We start from the raw sequence: 14,574 nt of genomic DNA, 5'->3' as shown, positions 1-14,574 counted from the left end.
AAAAAAAAAAAAAAGAAAAAGAAAGAAAAATAATAATAATAAAATAAAAAAGAAAAAAAGAAAAGCTCAAGCCATCGGGATTCAGGCACATTGTTTTAGCCTTTTAGATTACACATAGTTTCACCATAACTCTTTTTATTTATTTTTTTGAGATGGAGTCTCACTCCGTCACCCAGGCTGGAATGCAGTAGCTTGATCTTGGCTCACTGCAACCTCCACCTCCCAGGTTCAAGTGATTCTCTTGCCTCAGCCTCCTGAGTAGCTGGGATTATAGGCATGCACCGCCGCAACTGGTTAATTTTGTGTTTTTAGTGGAGATGGGGTTTCACCATGTGGGCCAAGCTGGTCTCAAACTCCTGACCTCACGTGATCCGCCTACCTCAGCCTCCCAAAGCGCTGGGATTGTGTGAGCTACTGTGCCTGGTCCACTATAACTCTTCAAAACTTTTAAGATGTGTACAAACCTCTGAATGGGCCATTGAAAATGTTAACCTTGCTGTATTGTAACAAAGAAGTGGGGGTGAGGGGAGGGGAACTGGCAATCTGGGATGCAGAAGTCCAAAAGATCTCTCCAAGTATAAGTTATCTGCTCTTTACGTAGAAAGAGCAAAGGTTACTACTCCCCACTCTGACTCCTAAACCTACCCAGAGAGTTGTCTCTTCTGCAAAATCCACTCCCCAACACTTACACTCCTCCGAGGTACGCTGTGTACATTTCATAGCACAGGAGCACCTGGGCATACAAGAACTCTACTGGAAGGCACAAGAGGGACTGGCACTCTGGTCTCAGCTCTCTACCTTTGTTTTTTGAGACAGGATCTCTGTCACCCAGGCTAGAGTACAGTGGCGCAATTTTGGCTCACTGTAGCCTCGACCTCCCAGGTTCAAGTGATCCTCCCACCTCAGCCTCCCAAGTAGCTGGGATCACAGGCATGTGCCACCACTGCTGGCTAATTTTTCTTTTATTTTCTTTTCCATAGAGAGGGGGTCTCGCTATGCTGCCCAGGCTGGTCTCAAACTCCTGGGCTCAAGCAATCCTCCTGCCTTGGCCAAAGTGCTAGGATTATAGGTGTGAACCACACACCGGCTTCAGCTCCACTCCTCACCAGCTCTGTAGTACTGGGTGGATCATACTTTTGTGCCTCAGTTTCTTTCCCTGACAAATACTCTCCCTCCTAAAACACAGCACCCTTTGCACCCAGAGAATTATGCCCTAATACCCATATCACCAGTTGATCAAGTCTAAACACATCTGTGCCCATGCACTAGAGACTCCAGAATAAAATGCAGCCCTTAGATTAAAGGGCTCTCCATAAACCCGGGGTAAGGAGAGCCTGTAAGGTGTGGCACAAACAGGGCTGGAGGTGCCACACTGGGTGAGCCTCAGCCAGGGCCCTCCACAGTCTTCTGCTCTGAAGTTGAAGCCCAGAGAGGAGGACAAGACTCGCCCATGGTCACACAAGCAGTTTCAGGCAGATGTGGAAGGAGAGTCCATGTCTTCCAACAGTGAGCCTAGTGTTCCTCCTGGCACCTCCTCACGCTCAAGAGATATGGACATCACGAGGACACCCAGCACTGGAGCTCAGCAAGACCCAAGACCTGCCTTTGGGACTGAGGTCCTACCACTTCTCTTGCAGGAATCCGTCTAAATCAGGAATGCCCACACGCTTTACCTGGAGACCCTACTGTCCCCAGGGAGAGAGGACACGGGAGACAGGAAAACCGAAAGCTCCTTAATAAAATGTGAAATAAACTCTGCGGCCTACTCTTCCCAAGGACTCAGCCAGCCTTCCACACCGATCATCATGTAAGTCTAGGAGCCTATATCTGCAAGACAGCACAATCCTCTCACAGGGAAAGGAGCCCAGAAACAGGCCAAGACCTCGGCAGCCGCAAATAAACAATGTGGAGTGGGTATAGCAAAGGGGTCCCAGCCTCACAGGCTTCTCCTATTGTATGTTACAGGCAGGACTGCCCCATCCCACCACCATGGGAGGCAGAACAGTAGTGAAAAGGGCTCACTTGAAACATAACATTAGAACACAGGCATCAAAATCATCTTGGCCCATTGGCTGGGAAACAAAGAGCCACTACTTGCAAGGCCTTCATGCCAATGGAACAGCCACATATGGCTGCACAGGTTGTGCACTGCTCAAGATGTCTGACCAAAGCGTCAACACTGAAATACTGCCTGAGGCCTGGAGCAGGGTTGTAGCTACCTGGAGGAAGGGGTACTTTTTTTCCTTTCTTTCTTTCTTTTTTTGAGATACGGTCTTGCTCAGTTGCCCAGGCTGGAGCACAGTGGTACAATCACATCACAGTTCACCTACTGTAGCTCTGACCTCCCAGGCTCAAGCAATCCTCCCGCCCCAGCCTCTGAGACTACAGGCATGTACCACCATGCCCAGCTAGTTTTTTTGTATTTTTTGTAGAGACAGGGTTTCGTCTTGTTGCCTAGGCTGGTCTCGAACTCCTGAACTCAAGTGATCCACTTGCCTCTGCCTCCCAAAGGGCTGGGATTACAGGTGTGAGCCACTGCACCCACCACCACTGGGAGTATGTATTTGTAATGTGCACAAAGGTACCATACGATCTAGCTACTGGGACACCTCAGCAGTTCCAAAAGTAGACAAGGATTCTCCTCATTGCCCCGCCACCCCCCCAAGGAAGAGACAAAAAAAAGCAAAAGTGTCTCCTGGAGGGGAGGTCGGGCATGCTAGTGCCCACGCCAGCCCCCATAATCACCCCCGGGAAAAGCCCACTGTCCCTAGCCACACAGAAACTCAGGAACCTCCCCACAGCATAGACAGAAGTTCCCACAAATTACACAGAGTCGCTGACTGGAGAAACAAACCCCCACAGCCATCCAGTGAAGACAGCAACCCCTCCCTTGGGTATCATAAAAGTCTGCCTAGGCTGCAAGAAGCACAGTTCACTACCCATTCCCTGAGAACCTCAGCATGCCAGGAGAGGCAGTGGCCCTGAACCAGCACTGACCCACCCCTTGGGACAGTCTGCTATTGAGACAGAGAGAGGGAGAATTCCCACCAGGAAAATGTGGCTGTGTGTGGCTCCCACATTTCTGGGCTGCTGTTGGAATACTGAGACCTATTTAGAAAACCTGTGCTTTTGAAGGAGGAAACCATATCCTTTTTTTTTTTTTTTGAGACAGAGTTTCACTCTTGTTGCCCAGGCTGGAGTGCAACGGTGCAATCTCAGCTCACTGCAACCTTCGCCTCCCGGGTTCAAGTGATTCTCCTGCCTCAGCCTCCCAAGTAGCTGGATTACAGGGATATACCACAATACCCAGCTAGTTTTATATTTCTAGTAGAGATGGGGTTTCTCCATGTTGATCAGGCTGTAATCCCAGCACTTTGGGAGCCCAAGGCGGGCAGATCACAAGGTCAGGAGTTCAAGACCAGCCTGACCAATATGGTAAAATCCTGTCTCTACCAAAAATACAAATTAGCTGGGCACGGTGGTGTGCACCTGTAGTCCCAGCTACTCGGGAGGCTCAGGCAGGAGAATCCCTTGAACCTGGGAGGCAGAGGTTGCAGTGAGCCAAGATCATGCCACTGCACTCCAGCCTGGGTGACAAAGCAAGACTCCATCAAGAAGAAAAGAAAAGGAAAGAAAGAAAAGAAAGAAAAAGAATGAAAGGAAAGAAGGAAGGAAAGAAGGAAAAGGGAAGGGAAGGAAAGGGAGGAAGGAAGGAAGGAAGGAAGGAAGGAAGGGAGAGAGAGAGAGAAAGGGAGAGAGAGAGAGGCTGGGCGCAGTGGCTCACACCTGTAATCCCAGCACTTTGCGAGGCCAAGGCAGGTTGATCACCTGAGGCCAGAAGGTTGAGACCAGCCTGACCAACATGGTGAAATCCTGTCTTTAAAAAAAAAAATATATATATATATATACACATACACACACACATATGTATACACACACATATAAAAGAAAGAGAGAAAGAGAGAAAAAGAGGAAAGAAAGGAAGGAAGGAAGGAAGGAGAAGAAAGAAAGAAGAAAAGAAAGAAAGAAAGAGAGAGAGAGGAAGGAAGGAAGGAAGGAAGGAAGGAAGGAAGGAAGGAAAAGAGAAAGGCAGACAGGCAGGCAGGCAGGCTGGCCCCTCAAAGGGAAACAGCTGGCCAGGATGGTCTAGAGCCATCAGGGCTAGCCAGAGGGACTGCTTCCCAGGGTTCACCCATTTCCAGAGCTGAAGAGCATTCGTTATATCACAACTTCACAGGGCAAGCAAGGCAGGGAACAGCATCACTTGCATTGTGCTGATTAGGAAACTGAGGCTTGGAAAGGTTAACTAACAAGCTCAGGGTCATGTGGGTATGCAGCAATTGAGCCAGGACCAGAATACAGAAAAACTGGTGTCATGGGTCTATAGATGTCCCTTCTCTTACTTCGTGACTCACGGCTGCTGTGTGATATTGGAACAGAACCACCCAGGTTTTCAGAATCCTGGTCTAATGACTTCACCTCACTCTGAGGCAGTCACCACTGACTACATCTATTCAGCAACCTCAGGTCCTCTCTCTTCTCTGAAGCCCTCCCACCCCTCATTTGCTCCTACATCTCAGACTTACTGTCCCACACATTCTGGAATGTTCTATTCTACTTAGCACTTTACCAAAGGGTGTCTTTCATACTTCATCTGATTCACGTTTCTCCATCTTGTCTTCTTCCTGCCTCCCGCTCCTCCTCAGACAGCTTCACCCAAGAAGACACTCAAGCACTTTGAATGAACTCCCTCCTAAGCCCCCCACTATTAATACTACCCTCTTTCTTAACATCACACCTCCACGACTGACCAATTCTCCTATGGCTACCCAGTGGTTCTCAAACTTAAGTGTAGGTAAGAATCTCCACGAAGCTCTTTATACATGCAGTTTCCAGGCTGGGTGTAGTGGCTGATGCCTATAATCCCAGCACTTTGGGAGGACAAGGTAGACAGATCACGAGGTCAGGAGATAGAGACCATCCTGGCAACATGGTGAAACCCTGTCTCTACTGAAAATACAAAAATTAGCCAGGTGTGGTGGCACACACGTATAGTCCCAGCTCCTCAGAAGGCTGAGGCAAGACAATTACTTGAACCCGGGAGGCAGAGGTTGTAGTGAGCCGAAATCATGCCACTGCACTCCAGCCTGGTGACAGAGCTAGACTCCATCTCAAAAATAAGATAAAATAAAATAAAATTCTGATGGTCAGGTCTGCAGTAAGGCCCAGGAAACTAAATAGTGACCTGCCCCCTCACTATACTCTCCACTCCACATTTTTGAGAAACACATTACCTACACCTTCCTAATACGCGACTTACAATCCCTACCCCACGACTCGGGACCTTGTTTTCAGAAGTTACCTACACACCTAAACCTGTGAGTGCATATCCTGCTTATCAAGGCTTACGCTTCTAACAGGGGCTTGGGATCTGCAGGACACCTGGTGGATGACGCTCTAGTCACCTGAGCATTCACTCAACAAATACCCCAGCTAATGCACACAGCAGATGAGAGTTCAGCAATGTAAAACCAAGCAGCCAGAGGGGAAAGGCGCCTGTGTGTGTCAGCCCTTTGAACCAAGCTTCCTCCCTGCCCCGCTGCTGTTAGGGTAACAGTACTGGGAGGGAAATGGCCTGAATGCAAAGAAGAGGATGGAAAAAGTGACATACTACACAGGGCTTCCTCAAACCGCTGATTAGCTGTGGCTCTAGCGCCAGCTCCACCAAAGTGCCGAGGGCTCAGCAGTGCACTCAGAGAATTCCAGCACAGGACTCTAACCAGCTACAATGGCAGAACTTTCACACCCCCAGGAAAAGGGTCAGGCAGACGAGGACCAGAGCAGGAATCGAGAAGAGGGGCAGGCAGCAACTCCGGGGCAAGGCGAGGGCCAGCACCAGCCACTGTGGCCCCAAGCCTGTAACCCCACCACGTGGCTCTGGCCAGGGGTAGTGCCCGGGTACAGCAGCAGAGAGGCATGTCACTGAGGTTAGAGAGAGCAGAAGGAGGTTGAGGGATGCAGGCCAAGGACATCCAATCCTGTTTAATGACCTTTTCTTCCATCAGGAAAACACCAAAGACTGAATCCCTGGCCCCAAACTGCTCTTGGCTCCAATATTAGCGTCTGAACGGGCCAACCCCTGTCCAAGACGAGTCTCACAGAAGCTGCGTTGGCTTAAACACAAACTCACACAAATCCCCTCACTCCGAATGCGAAATGCTCCAAACACTAACAACACTACAATTGTCAAAGCCCAGCAGAGACTGCCTCCCTTTATGAAGCAAATGTATTCCTGAAAAGTTGTCTGCCACCCAAATTTCCACCTATCAAATCCAGTTTCTCCACTGGCTTTGGTTATAAAATCAGACGTATTCTCCTGTAGGAAAAGCTGAGGTTCCGAGAGGAGCTAAACATCACGCTGCATGTTGTAGACTTTCTAGAGTCACACATTTAATGGGGACATTTCTTGACAAAAATCTAATTCAAGTTAAACCCAAAGGAGGTAATTTTTAAGTGTACGCATCATCCCAAGGAGTGTTCACATGAACTAAGTTATTTAAAGCAAATCTTCAAATACTGTGCAAGATCTCAGCTCCCAATGTATACTGCTGCAACAGCAAAGCTCTGTGCCTTGAGTTTCTGTATAAAGAAGGATGCCTAGGCCAGGACTTCTGGAACTCTGGGGTACAGAGTCACCTGGGATCTTGTTAAAATGCAGACTGTGATTCTGATTCATGCTCTCAGGAACGCTGATGCCATGTGGTCCTGGGTCTTACTTCGAGTAGCACAGTTACAGAGACTCTAGGCCCCTACACAGTTCTCTGAGAAAGGAACTTTAGCACCAGTTTTTAAGCTGCAGTCAGCTTCATATGTAGCAGTGCTCGCCCATGCACAGAAGTTGGAGAAAACCAGAAGCCCCACCACATCAAAACTCAGGAAAGCTACCACCAAAGCCAGCCAGCCCAGGATCAGGGAAGGAAGCTCTGATCCCTGGATTTGGTCACAGTAGAGCAGGCACAAGGAGGAACAGGCAGCCCCAACCCAAAGAAGCTGGAGAAGGTGCAAAGGACTCCCAATGCCTAGGATGCACAGGGGATCTTTAACTCTACCCTTGGTCATTGTGCCCTGCACTCAAATGGTTCATTCACTTTTTAAATAAACCTACATAAGGATTTGTTATATGGGTTGGGTGTGGTGGCTCACGCCGGTAATCCCAGGACTTTGGGAAGCTGAGGTGGGCAGATCACCTGAGGTTAGGAGTTCAAGACTAGCCTGACCAACATGGTAAGATCCTGTCTCTCCTAAAAATACAAAAATTAGCTGGGTGCGGCAGTGCACATCTATAATCCCAGCTACTCAGGAGACTTAGGTAGGAGAATCACTCGAACTTGGGAGGCAGAGGGTGCAGTGAGCCGAGATCACACCAATGCACTCCAGCCTGGGAGACACAGCAAGACTCCATCTCAAAACAAACAAACAAACAAAAACCACCTATATAAGAACCCATCATAAATAAGTGCTATTCTAAACTCTACGGGGGAGCCCCTCAGTAAATTAAAACCCAACAGGGGCAAAAACGTGGAAGGCGTTGCAAGAATGACAGTCCAGACGTTCTATAAGTGTCTAGCCTTTGATAGGAGAGATAGGACAGCTTCAAGGAAGAACAGACGGTAGGGGTGGGCAACAGAGAGACAGGAGAAGGCAATGTACACCCAGGGACTGACCTGAAGGAAAGGAAGAACGGAGAAAACCAGGTATGTGTTAGGAGATGGCAATTAGTGCAGTTGGACTCAAATGGAGGGTTCCAGTAGGTGAAAAATGTCCATTGTTGGCAATGACTGTAAAGCTGAAGGTATCTTTGAAGCACACCACAGAGGGAAGACCAAGAAAGCAGTTTTTCATATACATAAATATATATATATATATATTTTTTTTTTTTTTTTTTTGAGGTGGAGTCTAGCTCTGTCGCCCAGGCTGGAGTGCAGTGGCATGATCTCAGCTCACTGCAACCTCCGCCTTCCGGGTTCAAGCAATTCTCCTGAGAAGCTGGGATTACAGGCTCGCGTCCCCATGCCCGGCTAACTTTTGTCTTTTTAGTAGAGACGGGGTTTCCATTCCTGACCTCAGGTGATCCAGCTGCCTTGGTCTCCCAAAGTGCTGGGATTACAGGCATGAGCCACTGCACCCGGCCTACTTCATTATATTTAATCCTCAGCACAACTCCAGGAAGCCTCTTTATAGAAGAGGCTGAGAGGCTAAGAGGTTTGTCCAGGGCCACAGGGCCTGCCAATGAGTCTGAGTTGCTGCTGTGCCAGATACACGCTTTATCCCTGAGCCCCACATCCCTCAATAGAGGATCAAAAATATTTGGGGAATATAAAAATAAAAAACAGTACAACAATAAAAAAGAACACAAATTAAAGAACAATGCGACAGTTATTTATATAGTATATCCACCGTAATAGGTATTACAAGCAGTTTACAGATTTTTCTTTTTTTTTTGAGACAGAGTCTTACTCTGTCATGCAGATTGAAGTGCAGTGGCACAATCATGGCTCACCGCAGCCTCAACCTGCTGGGCTCAAGCGAGACTCCCACCTCAGTCTCCCCAGCAGCTGGGACCATAGGCATGTGCCACCATGCCTGGCTAATATTTCTTCCTTTGTAGAGTTGGAGGTCTCATTATGTTGCCAGAACTGGTCTTGAGCTCCTGGGCTCAAGCGATCCTCCTCCCTCTGCGTCCCAAAGTGCTGGGATTACAGGCGTAAGCCTGGCCCTTAGAGATGATTTAAAGTATATGGGAGAAGCTGGGAATAACGGTTCATGCCTTTTGTAATGTCAGCACGTTAGGATGCTGAGGTAGGAAGACTGCTTGAGCCCAGGAATTTGAGGCTGCAGTGAGCCAGGACTGTGCCACTGCGCTCTAGCCTGGGTAAAAGTATGTGGGGAAGTTGCATGTACGTTATATGTAAATACAACGCCATTGTATATAAGTGACTTGAGCACCCTCTGATTTAGTTATTCTCAGGGAGTCCTATTCCAATTCCCTGCAGATGCCGAGGAAGGACCGTACTTCATCTCCATTGCTTGCACTCTGTCCACCACTCAATGCTGCTCTGAACACCTGGAGTTTGAGTGTATCATTTGACAAGTGACGTGAAGGGCACCCTTGCCCTGCCACCATACTTCCCAACAGCTGAGAAAAGCCATCACTAATAAAAGCAACTCCTAGGCCTGAATTACAGGCTACAGAGCCTTAGGAATCTGCAGACAGCCTATGCTAGAACATGACGACTCAATGTCCCTAAAGAAACAAGAGCTTGGAGGAAATATACCAGGGAGGGGATGGAAATGGGGATGAGGAAGTGACCACAACTGGCTGTACAAGAGGTTGGGGTTAAAAATCCCAAGTTTCAAACATCAAGCCTCCTCCCCCTCCTCCTCCACCATATTTATTACAACACCATCTCAGTGTGGAAAGTAACTCAGCCATTTATGGCATAATTACCCAGACTTTAAAATGGTGTAATCCACAAGCCTAGCCAGCCTAGGTTCCTTACTCCAGCCTTATTAACAGTGGGATCTCACTACAACTCCAGCTAATTACACAGTCAATGAGATGGAAAAATCTACTGTGATCTATTAAAAAATCGTTGCCCCCTGAAGTCATGTATCTGGGGGTGGGTTGAGTCCCAGAATTTCACTAGAAGACAGCAGGCGCCTCGGCCTCCGCTGAAATTGTTTACAGCACATGGACAGGTTCCACCACAAGGCACATTCGGTGGAACTGATTTAAGGCTCTCATTAAAATGTTCCTTTGTTGAGCACAAGACATACCCCCACCCCTGAGGAGACTACAGACCTCCTGTCCCAAGCCCTCAGCCTGCCCTAACTTCCCCCAACAGGATCCCCCACAACACACACACACTAAACAGCAGTCACCAGATTAAGTCAATTAACATCCGAGTCATCTTCTCATGGAAAGAATTTAGGAATGTAGCATTTGTTGAGCAAGAGCCCCATCTTCACCAGAATCTCCCCCTGACTCCAGAACTCTGAACAGCAGCAGTGAATGCAGCCTCACTGGGCAGACCCACATACCAAAACCCAACCAGGAGAGCCAGGAGGTCTGTGAGCTCCGGCTGCTGGCCCAGATGTCTGGGCCCCCATCCTGGCTGTACAAAAAACTTCCATACTTCCTCTGGGAGCAGATGTGGATTCTGCCATGAGCAATAACCGCCACACACATCACAAGAAACACGGGCAACTCCAGAAACACCACCTCCAAATCCCTGGAGCTTGCTCTCTTTCCTGGGTTACATTTACCTCTCCTTTTACAACTGGGGGCATGGGAGATGTTGATTCCACCAGCACCAAAACCCCTCCACAGCTGGCAGGCCAGAAAGATGTCAGAAAGGCAATTCTCTATTCATGCCGTCTTCAAAGGAAGGGGAAGGTGATCACTTAGGACAGGTCTCCCGGACAGAGCTCCCCAAGAAGAAGCTGCTTCGAGGACCACCGAAGAGTTTGTGTTTTGGAGGGTGGGGGGCTTTATTTTCAGTCCGGGCTGTTTGGGATGTGAGGGTGGCTTGGTGCTTTCCTGTAAGGCACTACAACACCTCAGTGATGACTCTTAGGTGTGACCAAGCCAGGAAATAAAAGCTGCGGGGGCTGGGGGAGCCGTGCTGCCTGCCCTAGTGATGAGGGCCACACCCTCATTAAAATGCTAAGCAACCCCCCAACCCCCAGGAAAAGCCAAAATGAGCGCTTTTGGCCTTTCTGCTCTTAGAAAGATTTCCTTCCCTCTGTGAGGACAGCCAGGATGGAAATCCAGGAAGGCGCAGAACAAACCCCGTCCGCACCTTTGCAGGCAGGCCATGCCCGATTTTGGCAGCGGCCTTCACACATTAGTCACCGCAACAGCCTGGGACCCTCTGCTCCCCGGATTCGACCCTGGCACGGAGTGGGCGCAGGGTTCCAGCCCAGTAGCTAGAGGCCATGGGGCAGCCCCTAATTCTTCCCTTCTTCCGCCCTCACCCGCACGGCCATCTGGGGTCCCAGCTCTGCCCAGGAACTTGGAAGAGGGAAGCCAGGAGCGTCGGGTCGGCGTAGGTAACAAAGCTCCGGGCTTTGCGTGCCGCAGGTCAGTCCGGCATCGGGCCCCAAACCGGCCACTCTCACCTGGACTGAGCCTGCTGGGGGGGCTCCCTTTTCCCCATCACACCCCCCATGGTGGTTGCGGGTGGTCTTTTCTTCCCCGACAAGAAACTCTCCATTTGGGCCAGAGAGCCGGCAACTCCCGGTAGTTCTCGAGCAAACTCTCGGCTCAGACAGGAAAACTCCGTGAAGCTGGAAATGTGTCCCCACGGCGCGGGTGGGAAGGACCCTGACCGAGTCCGCCAAGGCTTCGCCAGCCTCCCGGCCCCTGGGCTCTTTGAGCCCTTCCGCCGCGAGCCTGCACCCCCAGCAAGCCTCTCCACCACTCCAGGGCCGCTCCAGCCGCCCAAACCCATCTCCCCGGGTGCCGCCTTTTGCCCACGGGACTCCCGCGCTTCCCAAGCTCCGTGCCCCCAGCTCTCGGGAACTCACCGCCCAGCAGCTGCAGCAGCAGGACGCTGAGCAGAGGCAACCGCCGGGGTCCGGCCGGGGATCCCCGCGCAGCTCCCATCGCGGCGGGCTCGGGAAAAGGAGCTGAGGGCGCACGGCAGGCGCCCAGACTGCGCTCCGCGGCGGGCACAGGAGGCGGAGCGCACCCGAACGCGGGCGCCGCAGCAGCAGCTGCAGCCGGAGCCCGACCCCGAGACGTCCCGAGCCGGAGCCGCGCGCGCCCGGTACCTCCGAGACCTTGCGCGCCGCCGCCGCCGCCAAACCCCGCCCCACGACGCCCCCTCCCCTCCGGCCCCCGCACGGCGCCCCACCCCCTCGACGCCCCCTCCTCGCTGAGGCGGGGAGGAGCTCGGTCGGGGGAGGGGTCTGGAGAGGGATGGAGAACGGAGAGACCAAGGCTCGGGAGAGCTCAGGGGACCTGAGCAAGGCAGGGGAGTGTTTGCTGTGCCCACCACCGACTCTCTAGGGACCCAGGAGAACCCAAGTGACTTGTGCGATTCCGTATATCCTGGGGAGAATGGTCCATTCTGGGCTTACCTGGAGGCTCTTGCCAACAGTTCCCCCAGAATTCTCCAGGTTGGGGCAGTGAAGAGGTGGGCCCCGCCCACTCTTCAGCAATACAAAATTTTATGGGAGACCCAAAACAGCAGGGTGTCCTTAATGTCCCCAAGCAGGGTAACCTGAAGATGCTTTGTACCCGAAGAGGGGCTGAAGGGAGTCTGACTGGGGTCTGGTTTGGCTCTAGACCAATCTGAGCCCAAAGGTAGAAACATGCTGGGCTCTGAAAGCCAGGCTGAAGTCTGCTAAACTGACAAATTCATCCCAAGTCCATCTCCAGGCAGTCTGGGCTGTGTCAGGGTATGGCCAAGTCTCCAGCTGTGGGGAGGCCCAGCACAACCGTTGTTCCAGGCACCCCCCACCCCCAGTGCCACCACCCCCACATTCTTTCTTTGTTGTGAAAGCAGCAAGGGGTGTAGGAGGCGGGTCAGTAGGAGTCAGGCTTTAGAAGATGGGCCCCAGCTGCTGCTCAGGCCTCCAAGATATCCTGAGAGGGGATGGATAGTGCCTTGTCTCCCCTCTGGCTCCAGAGAGCCCCCCAGGCCTGCTTAGACCTCCCTTCCCCCAAGCAGCTGGGAGGAGTAACAGCAGCCACAGAGGGCCTCACAGCCAGGAGAAGTGGCGCCAGGACTCCAGGGTCCTGCCACATGGCCACCACATGTCCCTGACAACCCAGTTCACAGCACCTTCTCCATGGGTTGTGGGCCTCCTTCTTCCCCATCCCCCAGATGCCTTCCTACAGGCCCTGCTGGAGATGATACAAACAAGAGGGGGAAGAGAGGAGAGATCCAAGAATCAACACTCCTCCTGCCGCCCCATCCATCACTGCCCCTCACCCTCTGTGAAGGGCCCCAACACAAGCCCTGCTCATACCCTCTCCAATCAGGACTCAAGTTGCAGAAAGGTTACCTGATTCTTTTATTTAAGAAAAGTGAAATACATGGACCTGAAGTGAGACAGCAGAGGGAGGGGATAAGAGCGGCCAGGACAAGGCGGCTTGGCTGGCCAGCCCCCAACCCTCTGACTGAAAAGCCAGCAGCAGGCTGCATCTCTGAGGGCCAAACCTGCTTTGTACCCACCTTGGGGGCCTCAGAGCTAGCTACTCTAGAGGACCACAGAGTGGGGAGAGGGTGTCCTGAGGGTCCTTCCTAAGAGGGATTCCTGAGGAGGGAGCTGAGACCCTAAGGGCAGCAGCAATCTTCTGGTTAAACTGCTCCCCTTCACTGTCCCACCTGGGGTGGGGAAGAGCCAGGAGCAATGGGGAATGCTGTGAGGGCTGTGGGCAGGGACCCAGCAGACCTGGGGGCTGGGTTGAATGTCAACTGCTTGAAGAGAGGTCCATGGTGCTGGCACTGAGGCCCCGGGAGACCTGAAACAGACAACATTATCCCATCAGCCCTGGGACCTCAGCCTCCCATCCTGGAGTTCATTCATCCCATGGCCACGGCATATCTATGGACCTAGGATCAGTTCTATCGCTGGACCTGGGACTCTGTTTAGCTTCTGCTAGGGTTTTCCAGAAGGCCGAAATCTGGTGGAGAAACTACCTGGAAGACCCAGGTGAATAATGGCATATACTTTGTTTTGATACAAGAGATCATTTGCCATTAAAATATTACTGTTTTCTCAGATGGGGATTATTTAATACTTTTCTTTTTCCATTCTCATCTACTACTAGGTCCCTAAGTTGGCTGCAGGAGAAAAAATAATTAGTATCTCCAAATAATTCTTAAATTATTCATAATTCCAAAGTACCGGTTTAGAGAATATTCCTATTTCCCTCCTTATTAACTTATTTGCTACTATGTCTGGCCCGAAACTACCCCTTAGTGATCATCACTCACCGCAAGCTGTCTGCCTGATTCCCTAATGACTGCAATCCCCTGGCTCATCTTCATCCCAGATGACTCTCCCTTCCCTCTTCCCTTAGTCCACTGGGCTTGCTCTCTGGCTGTCCTTTCTTTCTCACCCACCAAGGTGCTCACAAGCACTGCTCTCACCTGGAGGGGTGCTGCTCTAGGTTGGTTCAGATAGTTCAGGGAGGCTGCTCGCTTCATGTTGCTGCTACAATGGAAAATGGAAGAATTGAGGCCTCCCCTCTTCCTCCTGAGTGGCCTTAAAGCTGTGGGCCTTTTGAGCACTGTCACACAAAATCAAATCACCGTCTCCCTTCTGTCCTCCCCCCGCCCACCCATTTCTCTTACCTGCATCAAGAACCAGTATCTCCTCGGGTACCTTCATCCCCCCCTTTGGGGCACCCATTCTGCACAAACTTTCTCTCCATGGCTGTCCCATTTACCTCCTCCCCATCTCTCTCCACGATAATTCTCCAGAGATAAGGGGCCAAGAGGAGTTGGAGGCAGGGGCTTACTTGCCTGCTTTACCATATCTTTTTTTTTTTTTTTTTTT

At 51.1% G+C, this 14,574-nt stretch overlaps 2 protein-coding genes across 5 annotated transcripts in view; both read right to left on the bottom strand.

The window, feature by feature from the left end:
• PTK7 (protein tyrosine kinase 7 (inactive)) overlaps positions 1–11,870 on the bottom strand; it is an 80,048-nt gene extending 68,178 nt beyond the window's left edge. The window contains exon 1 of the mRNA XM_017547325.2: positions 11,590–11,870. Coding sequence (XP_017402814.1) covers positions 11,590–11,668 — 79 coding nt within the window. The 5' untranslated portion in view covers positions 11,669–11,870. The remainder of the gene's footprint in view (positions 1–11,589) is intronic.
• A 1,189-nt stretch (positions 11,871–13,059) lies between these two features.
• The window catches only part of KLC4 (kinesin light chain 4), a 16,500-nt gene continuing 14,985 nt past the window's right edge, over positions 13,060–14,574 (bottom strand). For all 4 annotated transcript variants that reach the window (XM_017547328.1, XM_017547329.2, XM_017547330.2 and 1 more), the window contains exons 15-16: positions 14,166–14,229; positions 13,060–13,534 (exon numbers count right to left, since the gene is read on the bottom strand). In XM_017547328.1, coding sequence (XP_017402817.1) covers positions 13,484–13,534; positions 14,166–14,229 — 115 coding nt within the window. In that variant the 3' untranslated portion in view covers positions 13,060–13,483. The remainder of the gene's footprint in view (positions 13,535–14,165; positions 14,230–14,574) is intronic.

Source organism: Cebus imitator, unplaced genomic scaffold, assembly GCF_001604975.1.
Source record: "Cebus imitator isolate Cc_AM_T3 unplaced genomic scaffold, Cebus_imitator-1.0 Scaffold197, whole genome shotgun sequence".
NCBI lineage: Eukaryota > Metazoa > Chordata > Mammalia > Primates > Cebidae > Cebus > Cebus imitator.
Note: the sequence above shows the minus strand (reverse complement) of the source record. Positions and strands in the feature narration are given on the sequence as shown.